Here is a 27,106-nt window from a genome sequence, read left to right as displayed (position 1 = left end):
AAGGCAACGCGTATCAAAGGCGGAGATCTACGTTTTGCCATCGTTTTTTTTAATTAAAAATATGCCACGTAGGCAACGTCGACCACCCGCCCCGTTTCTTGCCGTTTCGGTGAGTTCGACGTGGGGAAACAACGTTTCCCCATTTCGGGGCGCCGTTTCTCCCATTTCCTGTGACTATGACACACACACACACACACATATACATATATATACACAAATACATATATTTCATCCCATCCTGGTGACTTCACTTCCCCAGTCTAGCGGTGATTAAGAATTGGTTTCACATTTATAAGCATCCTGGCTTTCACTTTCAACTCTTCTCACGAGAAGTGCCCTAGTGTAGCAAAGACTGATTGGAGATGTGTCACACATTCCCTTTCAAGATCATTTACATCATTGGTCCACTGACCATCAAGCTTTTGCACATGACGCATGCTTTGCTTTTGTCTCTTAGCATGCAAGCTTTTGAAAAATGTTTTGACGAGCAGCCTTTATCTAGTAAAGGCTTTTGCCTCGCTTGTATTTCCCATTTCCTCTTATTTTTGCAATCTATCATAAATCATGCATTTAAAAGCTTTTCTTCTTCCTCTTGATTCAATTGCCTTGTTTGTGCAACCGCATGCAATGCCTGCACATCTACTTTGCAGCAGTTTATTTCCTTTCTTTGCTGCCCCATATACCATCTGCCATATTCTAGAATGATAGATTGAATCCTTCTTGTAAAGTTTCTCCATGCTGAGTCTAGATCATAGCAGGCATCTTCTGTAAGTAATGTAATGAGTTTGTCCACCTTTTCTTGACAAGCATCATGTGATAGGTAGGAGCTATTGACTAAACACAGTCGTTTACATGGCTGTCTTGCATTGTCCATAGCAATTTCAAAATGCATCCCCATCCATAATGGATACTGATCTAATAATTGTGATGTATAATCCACCCATACCTTTGCAGGGCTCGGATCCCCATTGTATACATTTAACATATAGCATCTGTCAAGCCTTGCTTGATACTCTGATCTAGCATTATGCTGAAATGTGAATCCTCGTGTCAGGACAATTCACATTCCACGTATCCATTGCAACAGTGTCTCTAATAAATGTTTGCCAGCCCACTTTTTCTGCTGCAATCATGTGTGAATTTCCAAATGTTTATCTTGCACTGATGGAGAGTTATTTAAGTCCCCTAACACAAGTGTATTTGTCAACCATGGATAGACAGCCAGCCTTCTCCACAGTTTTGCCCTTCTAGCTCAGATTGTCAGTGCATATACACACAAATTTATGCATTTGCTCATTTAGCACACATTGTAGCACATTGTATCTACCAAGAGGATCATTATATGCAATCGTTGGCCTCAAAGTTGTCCGTCTCATTATGCATGTGCCTGAGTAATCAGCAGTTCCCGCATAAAATATAGTAAAACCTCTTTAAAAATCTACTTTTCTAGCAAAAGCATGTAGATTATATTCCTGCAAGCAAACTACGTATGGATTTGCCAAAGCAACATAATCCCAAAGCAACCTCCATTTATTAGAATCAAACAAACCATGTACATTATATGTTACATATTTACATGGTGTCTGTCCATCATGCAACTTGCATATCATTTGCTAATACCAGATCTCTCTGTAGCTCTTTTTTTGCAAGTATTCCATCCCTCCCTTCACTGCATTCGACCAATTCAAGGATGTACATGTGTTTGATTCACCCAACGTGGAGGCCATAGATGTTTTATCCCAATGCCTTGAATCAATGGCTTATTTTTTAAGGCCACTATTTTTCGAGCATTTGGTGTTATCCAACCATTAGCATCTTTTGTTTGGTTGATTTGTTTGTTTTCAACATTGCTTTTATTTCGTGCTTGTTGCACTACTTTCCTTTTATTTTGTGCCATACTTTGTTTCGCATTTGCATTCACCGCATTTACTATTGGTGTTTGTTTTGGCAGTTTTGGTTGCTCCTGCACCAATGGAGGAGGGATTGAGTTCTGAGGGGTTGCAATTTCAATGTTAGGCATTCCGATGCAAAATGCCCAAACTTGTGACATTTAAAACACGACCTAGCAAAAGGAGACCAATTTAATTCATATGGCTTTTCCCCCATGGCAATCTCAATTTCAATGCTTTCAGGTGTTGGCATATCTGTCATAGTTACTGGGGAACGTCGTTCCCCACTTCTGGAAGTTCCAAAACATGGAGGAACGTCCCGCAATGTCCCCCTACAAGGAACGGGCACGGGGAGATGTTCCCCCACGTTCCGAGACGTTCCCCCATGTTCCAAGTCATTCCTCTTGGTAACATGTCCAAAAACCAAGAGGAATGACTTTAAAAAAGAGCAAAATGCTTTTGAAAAAGCATTTTTCCTCTACTTTTTCCACTCAACTATGCATACATAACATAAATTTTTAAAGTTTTAGCCTATCATACTTAAAATTCATGATTTAAAATGACATTTTTCAAAATTCCATTAGTTTTGTTTGTTGGCGTGGCATTCCCCCGTTCCCATTCCCATTTTGGGGTTCAAAACGTTCCAGTTCCCAGGGGTGAAAACATTCCCCACTTCTCGTTTATTGGTAACTATGATATATGTATTCCACAGCATAGATAATTTATTTCTATTGCCCATGATTCTAGGTGCACACACTACTTTTTCCAAAGTTTCACCTATCTACGGCAATGCATCTTGTAGCTCAGTGGGGAAATCCACCATCTCAACCCATACCGGGCATTGTTCTTTTAGCAACCCTTGATAGTCAACAATAGGCACCCATGGCAACACATGCACCATCGTAAAAGAGAGGTGCAATCTCGAACAACTTCTGCAACAGGCTCTGTGTTCCAAGGAAAAAAGAAAGAATCATCCGCATACGCTTGAGCCACCAAATTGTTTCCATTCCCCATGGAAATTCCATGTAGCAGGACATCCTGTGAAGACAGCTTATCCATATACAGAAGCATCGGATGTGTAGCAATAGCATATAGCAGAGCACTGAGCGGACATCCCTGTCTAACAAATTTCCCTAACTTCCAAGGGGCTGAAAGTTCACCTCCCAAAATGCATTTTGCTGCACATTCTTGATACAACCAGAAAACAACATTTTTCATTTTGCACCCAAATCTCATTCTATCCATTACCTAAGCTATGAAATCCCACTGAACAGTATCAAAGACTTTAGCTATATCCACCTGCATAATGAGAACATCCTAGTGCATGTATTTGGAATATTCAATGCCTGTATAAGCATTGGCTATATTGTCCATAATTTGCCTGTATAAGCATTGGCTATACAGGCAAATGTCTGTATAGCCAATGCCTGTATAAGCATTGGCTATATTGTCCATAATTTGCCTTCTTGGGACAAAACCATACCGATTTGGATGAAGGCCAGTATGCAATATACCTTTGATTCTATTCACAAGCATCTTAGTGACAAGCTTGTACACCACAAGCATTAGAGAGACGGGACGCCAATCCGCTAAACCTTCACAAAGCTGTTTTTTGGACAACAATTAAAGTACGCCTTCTTTCCAAGAATATGGCAGTTGTTCGATAGACCAACATCATCGTAAAATGCATGGAAAAAACTCCACCGTAAGCCCATCCCATCCTAGGGACTTCCATTTACCCAAAATCCAATTCTTCCTCAATAAAAGATGCATACATAGTACCTGCCTCATGTGGAGTTACTATAGGCTGCACATACTACAAGAGTTCATGGCGTGTATGAAATACTTCCTCAAAAGGGGCCTAAGGGACAGCAAACACGTCTGCAAAGTAGTAATGACAAACATTAGCAAGTTGAGCTTTGTTACATGTCCAAGTTCCATCAGATAGTTTCACTCTTGCAATAGAGTGCTTTTGTCTGACTGTGCAAATTTTTAAAAAAGGATTTGGAGCCTTTGTCAAGACGCGGCTTTTCTCGAGCTCCAGTTTGCCACTTGTTCAACTTGCGAGCGTCATTTTGGTCAAGACAATGTTTGTCTTGTGCCATATTCTGATGCTCATCAATTGTCAAAGGTCGCAATTGGCTATTTTCAATGTATTCTTGTTGAGCTGATTTTGCATGAGCCACCCACATCCTTATACCATCTACCATAGTCCTGAATAACAGCCTGCATGCCCATCACAAAACCATGCCAAGCAACATCCAAATCCTCTCTCATGTGAAGTATAAGAGGATGGACAGCAGCATGTACCATCTGTATAAAGTGACCATGTAATAGATAACTCTTATTTGGCATCAATAATCTTCTATCATGCAGAGCATGGTCATGAATCACAAACCAAAATATAAGCCAAGCCATACAGGGACATGATCCGAAAGCCTCAATGTACAAATGATCCATATTTTGCACATATATGCATCATATTGGGTAACATGCAGAAGATACCATCTATCCAAACGTGCCCAATAGTCTGTAAGTGCATTTATTATGATGAAAAGTAAAGCCCAACTGCTAAGGCATGAGATGTGTCCACAAATCGCATGCATCCGACATTTGTTTCTCAATGCGCATCATATGAGAACGATGAGATGAATTGTCAACATAAGCAGGTGAATTGTTAAAATCTCCTATAATAAAAGCATTTGATAGCCATGGGTATGTTTGAAAAGATTGACACATTGCAACGCTGGTTGCCGAAGTTTGTGAGGCATAAACACTCGCAAATTCATTCAGCTCATCAACAATCATATATTGCACAACAATCCATCTGATCATTATATGCCAATTGAGTGAGACTATCTTTTAGAAAGCAAAAGATTAAAAGCTTTTTAAATACTAAAAAGAGAAGAGCTTTTATTATTAAAAAGATGCTTTATACTCTATAAGTGAGTTTTAAAGCGCTTTTCTCAAGTGCTTTTGGGCAAGAACTATTAACCAGCTATTCTAATACAAATCGAAAGGGGGGGGGGCAGTGTTGCCAGGCGTTTCTGAAACGGCAGGTATGAAACGGGTTTCATACGTTTTGAAACGTTTCATAAAAGGTAAGAAACGGGTAGAAAAAGGTTTCATACAAAATAGAAAAAGTATGTATATTTTTAACTTGAAATATACAAAAGAAAAAACTGTTGACATAACTACATTGAATTCATTTCAATAAAAACAAAATACATGTAAGATATGATGATATCACAAATCACGTGGGTGATGACTAAACAGAAATCAAAAGGATCACCACCTGGGTGATGAGTCATGACTCAAAATCCAAGATCAAAATAAATAATATGTCCAAATAAAATGATGCTGGCAGCTGCTAGCTGCTATTTGCATGCTCATCCTCATCTGTAGGCAGGCTGACACGAGCGTTGATTCGATGGCAAGCTGGCACACAAAATGGCGAAAAAGTACAGGCGGCCGCCACTGGGAAATGCGCACAGAAAAGGTACGAAACAATTCGATGTGTCGGACTGTAGGGTATTAAAATATTCATGATGAATAAAAAACGCGTTTCATACAGGACGAAACGTTTCGTACGTTTCAAACCTGTACGAAACGCGTTTCTATGCAACACGGAGGGGGGAGGGGGGGATTGGCCCAAGGCTATTCTGACCCATAGTGTGGTGTCTTTTCTCTCTACTCCCTTTCTTTTGTGTATTTTCAGATTTTCTCGGGGTTTTACACATGAATTTATTGTTTTCTTGAAGATAAGCTATGTACCCGTGCCACAACCCTTACGAAGGACTGTTACATCCGGACTAACACAAGACATGGAAGAAGTTCCCAAGAAATTGGTTGGTGGTGTTCCACAAGACCCAAAGGGACTTGCAGCCTTGTGAGTTTTCAAGAAAATGGTTCCAAAGGAGAATGATCCTCCAAGGAGTGGAGTGAGAGTGCCAGACTCAATACTCAGGAAAAGAAGACCAAAGAAAGTGTTCAAGAGTCAAAGGTTGGAATCCAATCATCAAGTTTAGCATAGGGGGATGTCATGTGCATGACATGTACATGCTAATCCCACAACTAATCCCTAAAGGGCCACAAATAAAGATCAAATTTAGAACCAAATTCACGAGCTTCTTCAGCTATTATTGGCAGGGAAGGCATTGGGATGGAGTAGGTGGCTGTCGGCCAGCAGATGAAGGACCTATCAAGGGGTTGTCCGCAACAAGATAATATTTTGTCTCCAGGGACCTTCCCGACAACAGCCTATAAAAGGCGTCGAATAGGTCATTCTGTGGCATCTCTCAGTGTTAGGTCATAGACTAGGGTTAGACTAGGTCTTGCTACCTTTTGTGGGACAACCTATGGCTTGCCAAATTTGTACCTTTTTGTACTATATTGAAAATGTTGCTCTCTCTCTCTCTCTCTCTCTCTCTCTCTCTCTCTCTCTCTCTCTCTCCATCTTCTATATGTGTTTTGCATCTACATGTTCCTACATGGTGTTTAGGGCTAAAAGAAGACTCCTTGAGCTTCTGCATGTGACAAGGTGGCCATGTCTGGCCTCCAACCTGATCCCATGGTCGTGTGCACCTATCCTGGACGTAACATGAACACCCTCAATTAGGAAGCTCATGGTCTCTACGTTGAGGCAAGAACCCGATCCTAAGTTGGACAACTTTCTACCCTAAGTTGGGGCAGATACCAGACACTTCTAAGTTGAAACCTTTAATGTGGGCGCCATGCATTTATGAAGATTGGGCACCCTCTACACCCATTTATTGCAAGCACTCATATTTGAGCCAATTTGGGGTGCCCAGGCCCTAAGTAGGTATGTGTGGACTCTCTTGGTGGGCTAGCTAGCCACTTCGCTTACTTGCCCTTCAAGGATCACCAGCCCACCTACAACCCTCTCCATTCCCGATCCTCGAGGCGCCTACTCATCCAACTACTCTCTAGTCCCCAACACTTGTACGACTTGTACCCGCACCTCCTATACCTATTGTACGGATATGTGTGGACAGCTCCTTGCCTGTACGTGCTAGCTATACGTCCTATGCTCAAAACCCCAAAATACATTTTGGAGGGTTCTGTCGCCCAAAAATCAGAAAAACAACTATTTGAAGGCGAGCTTATGAGGAGGCTCAGTACTGGGACACACATCACATGCTCATGAGCAGAGATGCTGCTGCTGCTTGGAGGAGACTCAGAGAGCCCCGTCCTTCCACAACTATTGCCGATCCTCAGACCTGGCAGACATATGCAGAGAGACTTTATGATGTGCCTGCACAGCCCCCTATACCACAGCCCACAGAGCCATGCTCCACAGTCTCCACCTTCTTCACCCCACCTATGGTTAGGAGGGCCATATGCCGACTCCAACATGGACGGGCGACAGATCATACAGGATTACAGGGAGAGCATCTCATCTATGCTATTGATACATTGGCACCATTTCTTGCTCATCTCTTCAACAGAGCTCTGTCAGAGGGGTTTCCGGCTGAGTGGACAATGCACACTATTGTGCCGATCCATAAAGCGGGAGATGTACTAGACCCCGGGAACTACAGGACCATCATGATTGGCCATATATTGGCCAAACTATACGGGGCAGTTTTGGAGGTAGAGCTAAGCACTCATGCAGAGGTTGGGGGATTGAGAGCAGCAGGCCAGGCAGGCTTCCGTCGAGCCTTCTCGACCATGGACCACATTTTTACATTGAGGTGCCTAATTGATCAGGCCAAGGCACGGAGGCAAAGGCTCTATTGTTGCTTTGTGGATTTCCGCAAGGCTTTTGATACTGTGCCCAGAGAGCGCCTCTTTCGGCGACTACAGACACTAGGCATACCTTCAGACATGATGTGGGGCATATACAGGCTATATGAGCAGGTCTTTGGAAGAGTCCGATGCCCAGGAGGCTTGTCCGACACAGTCGCTAGCACCATTGGTGTGAAGCAGGGGTGCCCGCTCTCCCCCATGCTCTTTGGGCTCTATATTGATGAGGTGGTCGATTACATCACACAGGGAGGAGGCTCTTGGGTTGAGCTATCAGGTATTACTGTCCATGTTATGCTTTATGCTGATGACATCGTCTTGGTATCCGACACGCAGGCTGGGCTTCAAAGACACCTTGTGGCTCTTGATGACTTCTGCGCACAACAGGGGCTCACAGTGAACCTTGGGAAAACCAAGGTTATGATCTTCCACACTTCACCTGCAGTCAGGAGCCACACTACTCTCACATTAGCAGGAGGGCGGGTCGAGGTGGTGAGCTCTTATGTTTACCTTGGCATCACATTTACTAGCTCAGCTGGACGCTTCTCCATGGCTCAGGCAGTCCGAGACAGAGTGACCCGGGGGTATGCAGCTCTTGCTGGCCTTGAGCGTCAGTGTCATCAGGCACATTTTCAGGAACCCCGCACGAAGGGGTGGCTCTTTGATACATTAGTGACACCAGCCTTGATGTATGCAGCAGCGGTTTGGGCACCAGGGCTTGCAGCCTCCACATGGGTACAGCTGGAGAGACCACAGATCTTGATGCTCTCGAGGATGATACGCAGCAAACCATCCGTCCCGCACGACATTGTTCGAGCTGAGTTTGCTACACCACCTATGGTAGTGGAGGCATTGTTCCAGACGATCTCCTTTATATACAGGATGAGGGAGATGCCCACGGAGAGATTATCCCACCGAGCTTTTGAGGCATCCAGACAGCTGGCCGAGGCTGGACACACTGGATCTTGGTATGCACAGATGCTACAGTGGATCTCACATCATGGGATAGACATTGAGCGGTTGCCACCTTTTCAGTATGATCAGTCTGCTCCACGGGGTTACCTTTCTCTCAATGAGAGGAACAAAGTGATGAGACAGGACATATGGCAACACTACATACAGGAGACATGGACAGCACCAGAGAGCCCACTACCACCGAAGATGCTCTATTACAGAGACCACTTTATGAGCGTCTCAGGGAATGGGTTTATACATCGACCGTGGTACATGGATGTATACATGCCACACAGCTCTCGCGTTGCTATTGGACAGCTACAAGTCTCATCACATCAGCTAGAGATAGAGGCTGGGAGAGTGGCACGGGTTCCCAGAGTTGAGCGGATATGCAGATTGTGCCGCGAGGAGGTGGAGACTGAGGATCATTTTGTATGTAGATGTAGAGCCCACCGGGGGGTCAGAGATAGATATGCAAGATTGTTTGAGGAGCACTCTTCACTACATCAGTTGATGGAGGCCTCGGACCAGCGACAGCTTGGCAGACTACTACTAGAGCTTCATAGTTCTCGAGAGAGACTCCTCCAGACACCCGCTCCCACTAGGGGTGGGAGACAGTCCCAGCTCACAGATTTCTTCCAGAGAGCTATGCCAGTGCCAGCTGATGTACCACGTGGGGTGACCGCACAGAGAGCAGAGGAATTGAGAGCCAGGAGTAGACCTAGACAGACTGGACATAGAGCACCCCGACTCCGTGACCGAGAGATAGTAGCTATCCGAATGAGACACCAGATGGAGACACAGGAGAGGTTAGCTCGCTTTCATTCAGACTCAGGGTACATGTTCATGCCATTCACAGCCTCAGCATCGGCGATGTATGATATCTTATATCCCTCTTATGGCACTGGATGGAGTTAGACATAGATCTGCATAGCATGCTTGTACTACCCCTTCAGCATATAGAGATGCATCTTGCCTTAGCACTCCATCCACATCCCCACCCCCCTTATATTGTTTGTATATGGGCTCCACCGATTCATGATGATTCACAATTGTATCCAGACACATGCACACTTTTTCTTTTGTTTCTTTTCTTCCGATGACCGGAAGAACACAGTTGTATTATTTTTTGTCTCATAGGCCGACTTTGGCCTCTCGTAGACGTTAATCTCTCTCTCTCTCTCTCTCTCTCTCTCTCTCTCTCTCTCCATTTCCTGCACATTAGGGTTAAGCCTAACCCAACAGTGGTATCACACGTAAGGTCCAGCTTGCCCTGAATTTTTTCCATACATCCTTGCAATCCCGTACCTGTTTGTGCATCCTCATGGACCCGTCCATGTCTGTACAATCGTCGCACATTATCATTCCATAAGACTCCCACCGTACAATCGCACGTCGTCAATAGCTGCATTCGCATAGGTTGTCGTTGCCACATCATCAACGTCGTACAATTTGTGCAAAATAGATGATCCCTACTACCATGTCATCACTATTGTACCTCATTATGTACTAGCATCTACAACTTTATCCTCTGTACCGCCTCTACCCGCCCATAACTACTACACCATTGTAGATGCCCATTTCAACATTTGGGGGTTTTTGCAAAATCAAAGCAAACTCATCAAATTGGTAACAAATACCTAATTACCCTACACCGTTTTGTTATTTGCAAGGGGGGTTACAAGCATTTTGGCAAAAGTGTGCACTACAAGAACCAAGTATTTGTCACTGAGCACACACATTGGGCATTTTTGCATTTGAGCATTTGCAAATGGCCCAAAATGCAGGAGATGTATTTGGGGTTTTGACACAGGAGGACAAGCTTGACAAGAGCAATTACTCCCTATGGAGCTTCAACCATGTATCAAGCTCTAAATGAAGCCCAGATTGCATACTTAAAAAGGGAACTTGATGGGTTACACACAAATGAGGGGGGCTCTATGTCGGATCATTTGATGAAGATCCAAATCTTTCAAAGCAACTAGGCGGCCAAGTTCATGGGCAATCAGCCAGTTCATGACCTTCCTATATAAAGGTCTTCCCTCCTCACTTGTTATGCATCCAATTCATTCATTCATCCACACGCACATTGTTCTACACCATCTGCTAGCTGTTATTGCCATTGTAAAGCCTCTTGCTATAATATGATGTTCATTATCTGATGTCTCTCTCTACCTCTCTCTCTCTCTCTCCTATGTTTTGCTTCCACATTGTGCAACTTTATCATGGTATCATCGCCCAGAATTCTCACAGTTCTCTAACGCCTTGGTGCTCTTCTCCATTTGCGTTTTCTGCAAATCGCCCTTCTCTAGTGCCTCTCAGTAGCGGTCCAACACTCGGCTTTTTCTTTTGCATTTGCATTTTCTGGTGGAATTTGGAGCTGGCGAGGTGGTTGGTTGCTGTGTTTACAGCAGCGTTTTTACGAGTTTAGGGCCTCCTCAGTTCAGCGTTTTTCCAATGCTTTCCTCTTCGTGGTGGTATCTGACACCTAGGTACCTCTCTGCCCATATGTGTGTTTTTTCTACCTCGTGGCGCTTTATTTCTCAAGCTTGAAGGCGGCTGCATTTTCTTCACTGCTGGATCAGCGTTTTCTGCAGTGACGTCCCTTCTTCATCAGTGTTTTCTCTTTTGGTGCTCCTACCCTTGAAGGCATCTTACAGATCTTACAAATTAGTAGTGCTATGTGTGAACATGGGCTTACCGCGGGCACTTTTTCCCATTGGGTTATCACTTAATATATGTGCAAGTACTTCTCCCACTCTGCTCCCAGTTGTGTTGCTTCCTGTGAGTGTGTGTGTGTGCTTCATTGCTATCCATACCCTAACTCTAGCATCCAAGAGGGCCAACATTTGGTATCAGAGCTTCTAAATCTGCTCATTTTTGGGTTTCAGCAATTTAGGGTTTTTAAGCCCCTTCATACAGGGGACTCGTTAGACCATCCAGAATCTGATTTTGCAGGCATTTACCCTAATTTTCAGTTGTACGACCAGTCCGTACAATTGCACGACCAACCCTAAAATCAAATCCGGCTTCAAATGTGTTATGCGGCATCTATCCATACAACTCTGAACTAATTTCGACCAAATCCAACTTCAAATGTGTTCTGCCTCATCTATCCGTACAACTTCAAATGTGTTCTGCCTCATCTATCCATACAACTCTGAACTAATTTCGACCAAATCCAACTTCAAATGTGTTCTGCCTCATCTATCCGTACAACTCTGAACTAATTTCGACCAATTTGTATAGTACTTGTTGTACATCTTGCTGCACCTAATGTACCTACTACTGCACCTGTTGTGCTTGCTGTACCTGAATATACATCATTTGTACCTGCTATGCATAGGTAATTTGTAAAATTTGGGGCTTTTTGACAATTTCTGCTTAATTGCAAAATTGAAGCTACACGATACACAAAAACTTGGGGTTTTTGGATTTTTGTGCAATTAGCGCACATTACAGCCCAATTGCATATACAGAAATTTGGGGCTTTTCTGTTTAGGAGCACCATTGCTACCCCTTTACTAGTTTTTGGCACAGATTTGTTGTATACAATCAATTTGCAAGCATTTTATGGGTAGTCATTTGCACAGGATCATCTGAGTTGCCTCGCACAGCACATTGGTGCTTTCAAGATTTGCCTACAAAAAGTGTTTGCTCTTTCAACAGAAGTATTTTGCAGGTTGTCAGTGGTCATTAATGATTATGGCACAAAATGCAACTGATGTATTTGGTGTACTCACTCAAGAGGATAAGTTGGATGTCACCAACTATTCACTTTGGAGCTTTATGGTCAAAAATCTACTTGTGGCTAAAAGCTTGTGGGGTTATGTGAGCGGGGATGAACCTCGTCCTGCAGACATTACACCTGCCACTATAAGGCAAGGTGCTCATCAAGCTATACAGCCTGGAGTTGCCACGCCGAGGCAGAAAAGGTGGGATGCACGTGATGCCCAGGCCATGGCAGTAATCTCTTTATCAGTGAAGAGATCAATTATCCCACACATTTGGTCATGTAAAACGTCACAACATGCATGGGAAGTCTTGGAGACCATGTATCAGGTCAAGAATGAGGCCAGAGTTGCCTTTTTGAAGAAAATGCTTGAGAACTTGGACATGAAAGAACATCACAGTATGGCTGATCATCTAACTAAGATCCACAATCTTAGAGAGAAATCGCTCAATATAGATGAAGTCATACCGGAAAAAGAACTTGTATCCAAGACATTAAATTCATTACTAGAGTCAAACCTCAACTTCCACACTTCTCTGACCTTGTCAATGAGGAGCAACCCTCAACCCCTATCGTTTGAGGAGTTGGTTGGTTTGCTAATACAGGAGGAACAAACGCGGAAGAATAAGTCTTCCATGGCACATGGCAATGATCAAGCTTTAGTTGCCCATGATAAGGGCAAGGGAACAGTAAAGAGTGGCTATCAGCCTAAGACCGATTTTGGACAGCCATCAAACAAAGGCAAAAGTGATGAAGATCAGCCCAAGAAGAAGAACAAGTGTCACTAGTGCAAGAAACCAGGGCACTAAATTAGTGAGTGCAAGAAGAGACAAGCTAAAGAGAAGAAAAAGGAATTAGGTTTGTCAATGGACTCTTCCAGTATGCCCTCAGCAAAGGCTAAGGATTCAGCTCACTTTGTGCAGGATGATTGGGCATTCTTGTCAGAATATGCAGCGGAAATGATAACCAAACTTGGCTAGACAAGAGCAAGTAGACTGCAGAAAATAAACAGCACAAGAAACACAGAGAGATAGGTGTGTAAACTCTTCTCTATACACAAGATCCCGAGAAAACTGAATGAATGAGTGGTGGGGGCAAGGGGCCTATTTATATGCCCCTGGGAGAGCAGTCGGCCAGCATAAAAAATGCCCACGACTGCTGAAAAGGTGCCCACGACTGCATAAATGCAGTCGACCAGCAGAGAAGTGCCCATGACTGAGAAAATGCAGTCGGGCAGCAGTCCAGTAGCCCACGACTCATTTGTATGCAGTTGGCCAGAACTGGAGTGCTCCTGCCACCCTTTGGCAACCCTCCCCACCACTAGAAAAAATGGGAAAAAATAGGGAAAAATACGGGGAGTGTGGAAAAATGATAAAACACCTTATACAGGGCGGGCACACCCACAACAGAGGCCCTGGTGTATAAATAAATACAGGAGATGACTTCTAACACCTCTCTCAGCTCCTGGCTGTGAAACCAACCCAAGGGAGTTGGAGTGCCGCCTGAGCATAGCCTGAGGTAGAGACTTCGTGAAGAGGTCCGCCGCATTGTCCTCCGTCGAACAATAAAGTAGCAAGATGTCACCAGCCAAGATCTTCTCACGTACAAAGTGATACTGTATCTCTATATGCTTGGTCCGGGCATGGAAAACCGAGTTCCATCTCTTCTTATTTAAATAAGTTTCCTCGAAACAGAAGATTAAAAAGATTTTCAAAAGGTGCATTAGAAATCAAGTATAATCTGTTCAAGAGGCCTTAATCCTGAGGGTCAAGATTTTTTTGAAATTTTAAATTAAGGTTCCTATGGGCCAATAAGATCAATCCATGTGTGGGGAGGAGATAAATCCAATTTGTAAAAGAAAAATACCCAAAAATGAGTAAATGCTCACATAAGATGATAGCTATACAACTCTGGTTATCACACTGGATGACTGTGGGCTCCCTCTGTGGAAACCCAATCTCGCCTAGCAGCCTCCGCAGCCATACAACCTCACAAGCAGCACCACAAGCAGCCCGATACTCTGCCTCTGTCGAAGAAAGGGCAATAGTTGGCTGCCTCTTGTTGCTCCAAGAAACTGCTCCTGAGCCGAGGGTAAAACTGTATCCTGAAGTAGATCTCCTCGTGTCTGGATCTCCTCCCCAATCTGAGTCACTCCAACCTTGGAGCCTGACTCCATTCCCTCCTGTGTAAAAGAGTCCCAGATCCTTCGTACTCTGCAGATACCGCAAGATCCGCAATCCTGCGTCCTAATGAGACTTCAATGGCGTCTGCATAAAAGAGCTCAACAGTCCCACGGAGAAGCTCAAGTCCAATCTGGTGTTCAACAACCAGATCAATGAACCAACCAACTTCTGGTACTCCGAGGCATCAACTGGCTCACAAGGATCTGTAACGGTTAACTTTGTGTTCGGGTCCATCGGCGAAGTAATAGGCTTGTAGTTCTCCATCCCAAAGGCCTCAAGCAACTCATGAACAGACCGCTGCTAAGAGACAAAAAACCCCCTCGGGGTCTGCCAGATCTCCAATCCCAAAAAGAAGTGGAGTTAGCCTAAGTCGGTCATCTCAAACTCCTTTGACAAGGCAGCCTTCGTCACTCTAATGTGCTCCACATGACCGCCGGTGAGAATGAGATCATCCACATAAAGGATGATAAGCATGACCATGCCGCGTTCCCGAAAGAGATATAGGTTCGGATCTACAACCGATCTCTGAAATCCAGTCCGAATAAAGAAGGAATCAATCTTCTGATTCCAAGCCCTGGGAGCCTGCTTAAGACCATACAAGGCCTTACGTAACCTGTAAACCATCCCTTCAGATCCTAGAACAATAAAGTCTGGAGGCTGCTCAACGTACACCTCCTCCTACAGGTCACCATTAAGGAACGCAGATTTTACATCCATTTGATACACGGGCCACCTCTGAGAAGAAGCAAGGGCAAGAACGGTCCGAATCGTGGACATCCGCGCTGTCGGTGCAAAGGTATCCTCGTAGTCGATGCCTGGCCGCTGAGCATAACCTTTAGCCACAAGTCTGGCTTTGTGTTTGTCCACCGACCCATCAGACGCGTATTTGGTCTTAAAGACCCATTTGACACCAATGAGACTGACCGCTTCAACGGCCTCGGTACCAACTCCCAAGTGTTGTTCTTCTCGATGGCATCAAGTTCCACCTGCATGGCTTTCCTCCAAGTATCCTGTGAAGGGGCTTCCTTTACGGAAGTGCGCTCTTTATCCCGCATGATACGAGACATCAAAGCATAGTTCACCTGAAGAAGCTCCGCCATGTTGCTTTTATCTCGGACTCGATGTGATCTTCGAGGGCCGTCCTCTGTGGTCCACTCGGAGGGTAGCTCCGTGACACCTGACTCCCGAAGGGTGTCTAACAACCACCTAGGTACTCGAACAGATCGTGAAGCCTCCTGTGGTCGCGGGGGCTCTACTCCAGCTGCGGGCTCAACCTCCTGTGATGATTGAGGTGGATCAACTGGAATAATAGACTAGGAATCATCATCAGACTCCTCTGGATCTCCAAGAAGTGGCGGCTCCTCGACAGTGGATGCTGGAACATGCTCGTCAAAGACCACATCCCGGCTGACAACAATCTCATTCCTATCTGGATCATACAACCTGTATCCCTTGGAAAGAGAGTTATACCCCACAAATACCAGCTTGCGGGACTTGGAGTCAAGCTTCCCCCTTTGCTTCTTCGGAATATGTACATACGCATCACTCCCAAAGACACGGAAGTGTGAGACATCGGGTTTCCTGCCAAAGTATGCCTCAAATGGAGTCATATGGGGTACTGAAGTCGTCGGAGAGCGGTTGATGGTATGGACAGTCGTTGCCACAGCCTCACCCCAAAGTGGACGAGGAAGATCACGATGCTCCAGCATGGTCCTCGCCATCTCCACCACAGTCCTGTTCTTGCGTTCAACAACTCCATTCTCCGAAGGCGATCCAGTATTGGCCAGTTCCCTTTTGATGCCATGATCTGCACAAAATCTAAAAAATACAGTTGAGGAGAATTCACCTCCTTTATCAGCCCTGAGAGTCTAACCTAATATCCAGACTCTTTCTCCACCATCACGTGCCAATCCTTGAACCGAGCAAAAGCCTGGTCCTTCTGGGAAAGAAAGTAGACCCACGTGAATCTGGTACAATCATCAACAAGCAGCATAAAATAGAGAGATCCTCCCAAAGATGGTATCTGCTGAGGTCCACACAAGTCAGTGTGAATCAACTCCAATGGTTTCGAAGCCCGCCTGGAAGCCTACTTCGGAAAGGATTCCCTGTACTGCTTACCACGTATGCAAGAGCTGCAACGTCCTTGCCTACTACCAACATCTGGCAAGCCAACCACCATCTGGTCCCGAAAGGCGCGCCTCAAAGCATCCACATTTAAGTGGCCAAAACGAAAGTGCCACAAATCTCCGACCAGAGAACCTGTCAAAGTGGAGAGTGCAGAGAGCTTGTAGATACCATTCTCCACACCGCCTTCCCAAACAACCTGGCCAGTCACACGGTCCCTTAGAGCAACTGAATGCTCCTCGAATTTCACCCGAAAGCCAGTCTTGCATACCTCATGCACTGACAGAAGATGAAAACCCAAAGCAAGGACATAAAGAACACGGGAAGCATGCTTGCCCCCCTTGCCGTCAGGAATAATCTCCATCCGGCCCTCACTATGTATCGGAATAGTGGAGTTATCGCCAATAAAGATGCGACCTGACTGCCGTTTCAGATCCAAAAAGAAGTCACGGGATGGAGTCATGTGCCTGGAAGCACCACTGTCGAGAATCCATTCCCGGGTATCCTTCGCGGTGAAGCCAACTGCCTCCTCGCTCGAAGATAATGAAGCATCGAAGTCCACCATCTTTAAGTGCACAAATGCCAGAGTCTTTGCAGCTGAGGCTAAAGAATCAGCACTCTTCCCTGTCCGCTTAGGACACTTCCTCCAGTAGTGGCATTTCTCGCCACAATCATTACAAGATCTTTCGGCCTTCAGCTTCTCTCGTTCTGAATCGGGCTTCTTCTCAAAAGACTTCTCCGGCGAAGCCTTCCCTTTGCCCTTGTTGTTATTCCGGCCTTTCGACCGTTGGCCAGTTAAGGCCTCCGAACCTCCGCTGTGAGGAGGGTTCGTAAAACGTTCCTCCTGGTCCAAGACCATTGGCACAAGCTCCTCCCAAGTAATGGTGCTGAGCCTGCCACTCGTAATCAACGAGGAATAGAAAGCAAAATACTGACCAGGCAAGTGGGACAACAAGGTGATGGCCATGTCTTCAGATGATATCTCTTTCCCAGGCTGTAGGACTTCCTACTGAAGGGCCTGCAGCTTGTTAATGTGTTCCCGCATCGTCAAGGACTTTGCAGGGTTCATAACCCGCATGTGCACTTCCAAGGAGTTCCGTTTCATGGGTGATACCCTGTTATACAAAGAAGCCAAGTGCTCCCATATGCCTCTCACCAGCATCATGTGCTTCACATGATTGATCACTTGTGGTGTGCAATTGAGGAAAATAAACAACCGGACCCTGGCGTTGACACAATCCCACATGTGAGCCTGTGCCTCTCGGTCCTTCCTCGTCGATAATAACTCCCCTTCCTCAGCTTCCGGTCGTGGAACCCCGATGATGATAAAATCAGCAAGGTCATATGACTCCAGCACCAACTCCATCATGACCTTCCAGATGCCGTAATTGGACCCGTCCAGCTGCCGATCCACTGGGAACGTGGGGAGAGTCGGAATCTTCACATGCTTCTCAGCCATCTCTAGTAAATCTGCCATCGCGGAGAGTAACCTGAAAGGGTGGGTGGGTGGGAAAAAAAAATCTGTAAACCTGCAAGTGGCTGTCCAGCCCCTTAGCCCGCCTTCCTCTTGCACCTTCTCTTCCCGTACAGCCCAAAACAGTCCACCAATCAGCAGCCTAACGCTCCCCCTCTTGCTCAGAAAAACTCCCAAGATCTATCTCGAGCCTAGGGCTCTGATACCATGTCAGAATATGCAGCGGAAATGATAACCAAACTTGGGTAGACAAGAGCAAGTAGACTGCAAAAAATAAACAACACAAGAAACACAGAGAGATAGGTGTGCAAACTCTTCTCTATACACAAGATCCCGAGAAAACTGAATGAATGAGTGGTGGGGGCAAGGGGCCTATTTATATGCTCCTGGGAGAGCAGTCGGCGAGCATAAAAAATGCCCACGACTGCTGAAAAGGTGCCCACGACTGCATAAATGCAGTAGGCCAGCAGAGAAGTGCCCACGACTGAGAAAATGCAGTCAGCCAACAGTCCAGTAGCCCACGACTCATCTGTATGCAGTCGGCCAGCACTGGAGTGCTCCTGCCACCCTCTGGCAACCCTCCCCACCACTAGAAAAAATGGGAAAAAATACGGGGAGTGTGGAAAAATGATAAAACACCTTATACAGGGCGGGCACACCCACAACAGAGGCCCTGGTGTATAAATACAGACAGGAGATGACTTCTAACAGGTGTGTAGTTATGATGCATCACAAGAGCACTTGTCTCTCAATGTGAAGGAGAAACAAGTCATTTGGTACTTTGACAGTGGGGCTTCTAGACACATTACATCAAAGAAGGATTTGTTCATGTCATTAAGAGCTGCCTCGAAAGGGAAGAAGGTCACATGTGCAAACAATTCTTCATATCCAGTACAAGGCATTGGTGAGATTATGCTCACACTTGCGGATGGTTCAGACCTATGCATTTCAGATGTGTTGAGGATGACAGATGCACAGTGAGAAATAGAGAGGAAGACTGCTATAATCACTTATGGCAGATTGTACCAAGGCTTGTATCATTTGGACACGTATGAGAAGAATGGACAGAATGCATGCTTGGCCACCACTTATACTTCTTCCATGCAAGAGAGAGTTATGGCATGCCAGGTTTGGGCATGTAAATTTTGGGAGTTTGATGTTGCTCCAAAGGCATAAAATGGTGCAAAGTATGCCACATGTTAAGCGACCACCTAAACATGTATGTAAAGAGTGCATTTTGGGCAAGATGCACAGAAATGCCGTCCCCAAGGATGGATCTGTAAGGGCTGTCCAGACATTACAGCTCATACATAATGATGTGTATGGTCCCATGGGGACACCATCATTTGGGAAGCATCTATACTTTGTGACATTCATTGATGACTATTTGAGATTTACTTGGGTTTACCCTTTGAGGGCAAAGTCTGAAGTCTTCATGTGTTCTCAGCATTTTGTTGTTAAAGCTGAAAATGAGATAGGTTACAAAGTACAAACCCTCCACTCAGATTGAGGGGGGAATACATGTCAAATGCATTTAGACATATTTGGAAGAAAGAGGCATAAAGCATCAATGTACTTTGCCTTACACACCACAGCAAAATGGTGTAGCAAAAAGGAAGAACAGGTCATTGATGGAGATGGCAAGATGTATGAATCTACCTCACAAATTCTGGATGGAGGCAATTATGTATGCTACACATGTTTTGAACAGGTACCCTACGAAGGCTTTGAAGACCATCACTCCTTATGAGGCCTAGTATGATAGGAAACCTTTGAGTAATGTTTTATTAATAAAAGTAAAAAGAGTAAAAATAAAGGCAAAAAGGGAAAAGCAAAGCACAAAAAGGCAAAGCAAAAGCATGATGGCTTTTTGGCAATAAGGAAGGCCCTCCCCAAGTATAAAAGAAGCTAGAGCCCTCTTGTTTTGGGCATCAAGCTTGTGGAGAGCAAGGAGACCCTCGTCTTTATCCACCCGCTCAGCTCAGCCCGCTGCCGTCCAGCTTAGCTGGCCTAGAGCTGCCACCCCGCAGCCGCAGCCGCCACCGCCCAACTCAACCCAGCCGTCACCCAGCCTGGCCGCCGCTCAGCTCCAGCCGACCGCCGTCTAGCTACCGCCCAGCTTTGGAAGCTTGAACTTGGGCATGAAGCTTGGACATGAACATGAAACTTGGGTATATAGCTTGGGCATGAAGGATGGAACTTACACATGGAAGTTGGATATATAGCTTGGGTATGAAGTTTGGATATGAAACATGGAACTTACACATGGGACTTGGACTTGGACTTGGATTCATTGGATTTGGATTTGGATATTAGGTTTGGTACTTGACCGGTGAGAGATACTTGTGGGTCATCCCCGTGGTGTGCTCGGCATCAAAGATCTCGTGCCTCGACATCGATATCGACTTGAATATCCTACATCGGCATATCTGTTTGTTTTGTATTCATTGATTGTATTGATCCTGGCCAACGTGCTTGTGGATTGTTCCTAAATAAATTCCGGAAGGGGGACGAGACCTGTTCCCACTCAATGTGGTGTACTATGCAAGATCCCTATTCACTTCTATCTCTCCCCTCTCTCTCTCTATATCTTTATCTCTTGGACACATGGTTGAGTCTGTCACTGCACGCCCCACTGGGCTTACAATGTGGGACATGACCTTTTATTGGACACACTTGTATTTTCTAATTGATGCTAGTCGTGGGCTGCTAATTGGCCAGGTTCAAGGGCAATCGGCCAGTTCATGACCTCCCTATATAAAGGTCTTCCCTCCTCACTTGTTATCCATCCAATTCATTCATTCATCCACAAGCACATTATTCTACACCATCTGTTGGCTGGTATTGCCATTGTAAAGCCTCTTGATATAATAAGATGTTCATTGTCTGATGTGTCTCTCTCTCTCTGCCTCTCCCTCTCTCCTATGTTTTGCTTCCGCATTGTGCAACTTTATCAGTATGTATGTTACGGACTCCTCGGCTTTTAATGCAAGTAAGGAAAAAGAGTCTCATGTGCTTAATAACTCTTCGAAGGGAGTTGGTGAGATTATGCTCACAGTGGCAAATGGGTGGGATCTATGTCTTCCTGATGTGTTGTATGTTCTAGGGATAAAGAAGAATCTCTTATCTTTTTCCTCTTTTGCTAGAAGAGGACTTGCTATCAGTTTTGAGGATTACAAATACACCGTGAGAAGGGATATATGAGCATAAAGCATCAATGTACGGTGCAATATACACCGCAGCAAAATGGTGTCACAGAGAGGAAGAATAGATCCCTCATGGAGATGGCACGGCATATGGTGAAGGGCAAAGGATTGCCCCACAAGTTTTGGATGGAGGCAAGTATGCGTGCTACTCATGTGTTGAACAAGATCCCTGCCAAAGCATTGAAGACTACTACCCCTTATGAGGCTTGGTATGACAAAAAACCCAGGGTACTTTGGGTGTTTGATTATCTTATATACGCACACGTGCCTCGGCAAATGAGAGGCATGCTTGATGATAAGGCCACAAAGTGCATATTTGTGGGTTGCAGCAGTGAGAGCAAAGAGTACCGTCTCTACAATCCTCTCCATCAAAGAATTTTTTTTAGTAGAGATGTTGTATTTGCTGAAAATGCAGTTCAGCGCATGGCTGAATTCAGAAGACAACTGCATGTAGGCTCACATGACATGTTTGATGGACTGCTTCCACTGACTCTTGACAATAGAACAAATCAGCCAGCAGTAGAGCATGATTTGCAGCCAAATGGACAGCATGTGGATGCTCAAAATCAGCCCAATGATTAGCCCATTGCACATGATGATGTGGATGACATCGTGAGGGAAGAGAGGACAGCCTTACACGAGGCTAGCTCAGTTGCCAAGTGGCTGGTCCATACTTTGCAAGAGAACAAACTCTCTTGCAAGACACGGGCTGGCTCTAGAAGCTCAGGAGAACCACATCATGCTATGCCACTTGGATGAGTAGTCTTTGTGATGCAGATGAGCCTGACTCCTATGAGGAAGCCCAAGAAAATGAACATTGGATGAGAGCCATGCGTGATGAGATGGATGCCATACATAAGAATGGCACATGGGATCTGGTTGACTTGCCCTATGGTATTCAGGACCATTTAGGGTTTATTACGACCTTTTGCAGGCCGTTGAGATTGCTTCAACGCCAGTCATAGGGTTTCAACATGCAGAAGCCGGCTATTCACTGGGAACATCTCAAAAAAAAGTTTTAGATAGGCCGAAAAAACGGGCATTAAGATCGTTACTATAATGTATCAGTATGCTTGCTAGTGAGCTCATTTTTTCACATCTTTGCATATCTTGGGATTTGCTTTCTTTAAGGCAATGCATGTTGCTTGGTCACAAATTACTGCAACATCTACTAGTTAGATGATCTGTTTGTTGCCTTTGCTACACAAAGTTGGCTCAAACGACACTCCAAGCTGCTTAGACAGCCACCTTTTGAAAGTCATGAATGCCAAAAAGTCATTACGTAAGCCAAAACATCATGATCTCATTTCCATACAAAATTTAGAAAACCACAAGCACAGATAAGACATCCGCCATCCCACTAAAACTGGAATCATGCACACCTGAGAAGATGCTGGGTTATCTACACCACTAGGAGAGTCCGCCCAGTTGATAGTTGGTGTATTTGTTCCCAACTTGAAACCTGGCAAGGACAAGATCCGCCTTGCATGCTCTGCACAAGCATGATTGTAGTACTCAACAAAGGCAAATCCACGATTTCTGTCGGGATTTTGAGGATCCTGCAACCGACAACAAACATTTTGTAGTAATAAATACACAAAGTTTCAATTCAAACCTCTTTAGTAGTGCCACAAAAAATCTGCTGAGATAATGCACACACCTTAGATAACTAGAATGCATCGTCCTAAAAGCTGTGTACAAAATATAAACAGTAAGCCTGGCAAATGTACGTGTAAGGTGGTCACCAATGCAAGGCAGACACAAATCCCAGGGAGGTGTGAAGGCTGTTTATTTGGGAGATTCTCAGCTTCGAGCTTTTATGTGGGATGTGCATCAGGAGCTCAATGGATCATTTTGAAGGGGCATTTACCGAAGTTTGGAGACTAAGCTAGCACTGCAGCACTGCTTTTGCCAACAGACAGAACATGAGCAAGACCATATTCATTGTACCCTCTGAGAGGAGTACTTGGGCGGCAGCCATGAATGACATTTTTCAGGCACCTATCAGATGGACTGACAATGCCTTTGTGTCACAATCAAGACTTCAGGCCAATATGGGACAAGAAACAAGGTTTAAAAAATTGATCAGATCTTTAGACAAGGCAGACAACAAGGAGATTCAGAAGGCACTGTGGAGCAAAGTAAACAAGGCTAATAAGAGAGGGATGGGCGCTCAAACTTAAACCACCAGAGTGTAGTTTGGCGAGATCTAGCATCCTTGTAACACTTCCAGAAGAAGAGAAAAGGCACCTTGTTGAAAGGGGATCCCTCGGATACTTGAGAAAATGAAACATAGTGGCACCAAAAGATGGCATGCACCACACCTAGAACCCATATATTGTTGCCTAGGGACGGACATGAGCAACACAGAATGCACTGCATGTATCTGCCAGGTTCTACAAGGAATATTTGACACAGCAAAGTGGAAAAACCTGCCAGCATCGCTGCAGCAACTAAATGATCATACTTCTGAAATCTACAACGCTCAAACTCTGAGATATAGGATTCAATAGACACTTAAATAAGGGCAAATGACAAACCACTTAATCGAGTCAAAACTTTTAGCAGCAAAGGTCTGAGTAACAAGATCTGAACCTTGCAGAGAGATTGTCGAAGGACCAAATCTTTTAGCTGTTATCAATCTCCGAATTTCTTTCACATTCAACCTTTGGGCAAAACGATGGCATCCCTGCAGGAGCTCTCAGCTGTTTTCACGAGCATGGCTATCAAATGGCCTCTAGTTTTTAAGGCCTAAGTATTGGGTGGGTGTTTATGAAGAATTGTGCTTATATAGAAGGTGCAGAAGACTGAAGGTAACAGAAGAAGACAGGCTGCTCTCAGTTTTCATCAAACCGATACATGAGGTTGACAAGTTTAAATAACAAGAGAGAGTGCAATCACGGAAAGCTTCTCAAATAAGGCAAAGCCAATGCAATGTGAAGGAACGTAAGAAAAAGTAGCTAATTAACAGAGATTGATAAGAATAGCTGGGTTGAAATACAGTAGGCTGCACTGTGGTTCTAAGGCTTGCAAAGACAATGACAAGGTTCAACTCATTACTTTCAGCGAAACAGCATAAATTTCAGGGTAATAAACAGCCTCGTGCAGAAAATTTGGAGCAGCATTCTCCTGTATATGTGCCCTGGAAGTTGCTGTGAGAAAAGATCAAGGGACATCAATGTTAATGATTGGAACCAACGCAAAATGCAGTATGGCATTTACCTTGGATTATAACTATTACAACTCTCACTGCTTTCCAAGCAATCAAAAAATCAAAACATACCACAAGAACAAACATGGCAAATTTTTCCATACAAAAAACAACTTTCAGTTGCCATGCATGCACAAACATGCTTGAGCACAGTTTTCATACTGAATATCACATGCACATGCTGCCCACCATCTCCGTCTTGGAGCAATTACTACAATCAAATTACAGATTGTTGAAAACAGTAGTTTCCACCCCTCTACTGATACCAAAACTGGGTCAAAGACAGGAAAACTGTTTCAGTAAGTATAATCAAAAAGGCCCGAATTAATGCAAACAACGGGGATCACATAGGAGCAAGATCTACAAAGTTCCAGCTGGAAATACAAAGGAGCAAGATCTACTAAGTGTCTAGCAAGCAATACATAGGAGCAAGATCTACTAAGCTCCAGCAAGCAATATATAGGAGCAACATCTACTAAGTTCCATGCAGACAACACATGGATGTCACATATGAGCAGGATTTACCAAGTTCAAGCTGGACCAACACATCAGCATCACATGGGAGCAAGATCTACTAAGCTCCGGAGTCCAGACCATATTGGATAGGCATGACATAGGAGTAACACACGTTAAAAGCTCTCTGCTTGACTTGGATTGGGCACTTACATATTGCATCTTACCTTCCATGACAATGTCAACAAGAGATTCGTGGCTAAATTATTTTTTTTCTGAGGTAGATTCCTGGGTAATCTTCGAGAGAAAAATGCCAAAAACATTCCTATGTCACTTCTCTCTACTCCTTTTGTACGCTCAACTCCAAGAGTCCTATTTCTCCTCTGATAAACCGGATGGTTGCAGAGCTTGTGCAATAATCCTGTGTACTGCAGCAGTACTTCCCACAAAAATGCAATCTTCATTTCATATGCATTTACCCACAAAGCTTCTCCACCACACATACTCAAGCCTCGGGAAAAAGAGAAACAGACAAAGGGAAGAATGAGCGCCCTGGAATCTGTTTGAGGAGAGAATATATACGGCAGCATGATAAAAAGTTTCCAGTGCCCAGAATTGATAATGCACCATGCATGGCCTTAAAAAAAAGGAACAGCCCACCTACATGCCAATTGGGACTAAATAGATGAACCAACACTGCAAATTAGTTACAAAAGAGACAACAAGAGCTGTCAACCTTCACACGTGGTTCAAGTGCTGCAAAAACGCACCTTGAGTAGCTCCACACTTTGCATCCCTGGACCTTTTTCAGCTAAGATTTTCTCTAGATCTTCTCTATCCCAAACTTTGGGGATATTTCCAATAAATATTTTGTTTTTCAGTTGTGAGGAAGATAACCGCAGCTTTCTACCCTGCATTTATGGAGGCATGGTGATAAGCCAAAAATCAATCTCTTTTTTCTGCACAAGGCAGTGACATTTGCTAGACTAACAGAGAGAAGAATTAGAGATATGGTTTACCTTCAACTCACAATCATTTAGCATTTCAATTGCCTTCTGTGCAGTTTCCTTGTTTGTGAAAGTCACAAAGGCAAATCCTTTGTTGCTGTTGTCCCCCTTCTCTTTGTCCCTCATCACACGCACCTGGTTGGATGTTGAGACTCTAAATTCAGTCCACCTTCAAACTGTCTGCCTTTAGGCTTTGAAGCAATGACTAGTGTGATGTAATTAAGCTTTAAGATTTAAAAAACTGAATGAATTCTACCTCAAAAATATCCCCACAAGGTGCACATAACTCTCTCAAATCGTCTTCCACTGTGTCCTTGCTAATATTTCCCACAAACACCTCCGAGCCATGTTCAGGGCGAGAGAGGGGATCGTCCTTGCTTTCTTCGAAATTCCCTTGAGGCTTCTCTTCCACAAGTATCGCTGCCTCTTCTTTATGTGCAACAATAGCTTCTTTATCATCGGCCTCCACTTTCATATCACCTTCATCTCCATCACAAACCTCTGCTTCTACCCTCTCAGATATCTTTATTTCTGTTTCACCATTGAGTTCATCTTGACCATCAGGTTCATCTTGGTAACCAATACCATCAGGTTCATCTTGGTATCCAATACCATCCTCCTCAGCCATGTCTAGATCAAGACCTTCTTGCCCTTCTTGCTTCTCGTCCTCTTCGACGTCCCCTTCTCCTTCTACTTCTTCATCAATAATGTCTTCGTGTTCCTCGTCTCCTACATCAAATTGCTCTTGCTCTACCTGGTCTTCATTGTCGACCTGATACTCATCCTCAACTTCCTCCACCTCCTCAACCTCTTCGAACTCCTGTGAGACGTCAGGTGATGTCACCGAGTCTGACATTCTCTTCAATCCTTGCCAGTGAACAACAGAAAGCCTTGCTTGGCTGCACCCCAAAAAAAAAAAGATGAAGGGCATCTGCAGAAGCAGTATGACAGTTTCAAACAAAGAAATGATCTAATGAAGCCTGCAGTTCAAGGAAAACTAATGCAATGAAGGCTGCGATTCAAAAAAAAACTAATACTTGTCACCGGGACATTGAGATATGCAAAAAGAAAAGGGCAGATCAACAGCTGTTTTGGTCTTCCATAGA

At 44.5% G+C, this 27,106-nt stretch overlaps 1 protein-coding gene across 4 annotated transcripts in view; it reads right to left on the bottom strand.

The window, feature by feature from the left end:
* Positions 1 to 27,106, bottom strand: part of LOC147620605 (heterogeneous nuclear ribonucleoprotein Q-like) — a 35,806-nt gene that overhangs the window by 7,899 nt on the left and 801 nt on the right. For all 4 annotated transcript variants that reach the window (XM_086824847.1, XM_086824850.1, XM_086824848.1 and 1 more), the window contains exons 2-5: positions 26,257 to 26,899; positions 26,013 to 26,135; positions 25,764 to 25,904; positions 22,712 to 22,888 (exon numbers count right to left, since the gene is read on the bottom strand). In XM_086824847.1, coding sequence (XP_086680973.1) covers positions 22,712 to 22,888; positions 25,764 to 25,904; positions 26,013 to 26,135; positions 26,257 to 26,856 — 1,041 coding nt within the window. In that variant the 5' untranslated portion in view covers positions 26,857 to 26,899. The remainder of the gene's footprint in view (positions 1 to 22,711; positions 22,889 to 25,763; positions 25,905 to 26,012; positions 26,136 to 26,256; positions 26,900 to 27,106) is intronic.

The sequence above is a fragment of the Cibotium barometz genome, chromosome 31, assembly GCF_041138505.1.
Source record: "Cibotium barometz isolate CiBa-2024 chromosome 31, ASM4113850v1, whole genome shotgun sequence".
Taxonomy (NCBI): Eukaryota; Viridiplantae; Streptophyta; class Polypodiopsida; order Cyatheales; family Cibotiaceae; genus Cibotium; species Cibotium barometz.
This window is presented reverse-complemented; position numbering and strand designations above follow the sequence as displayed.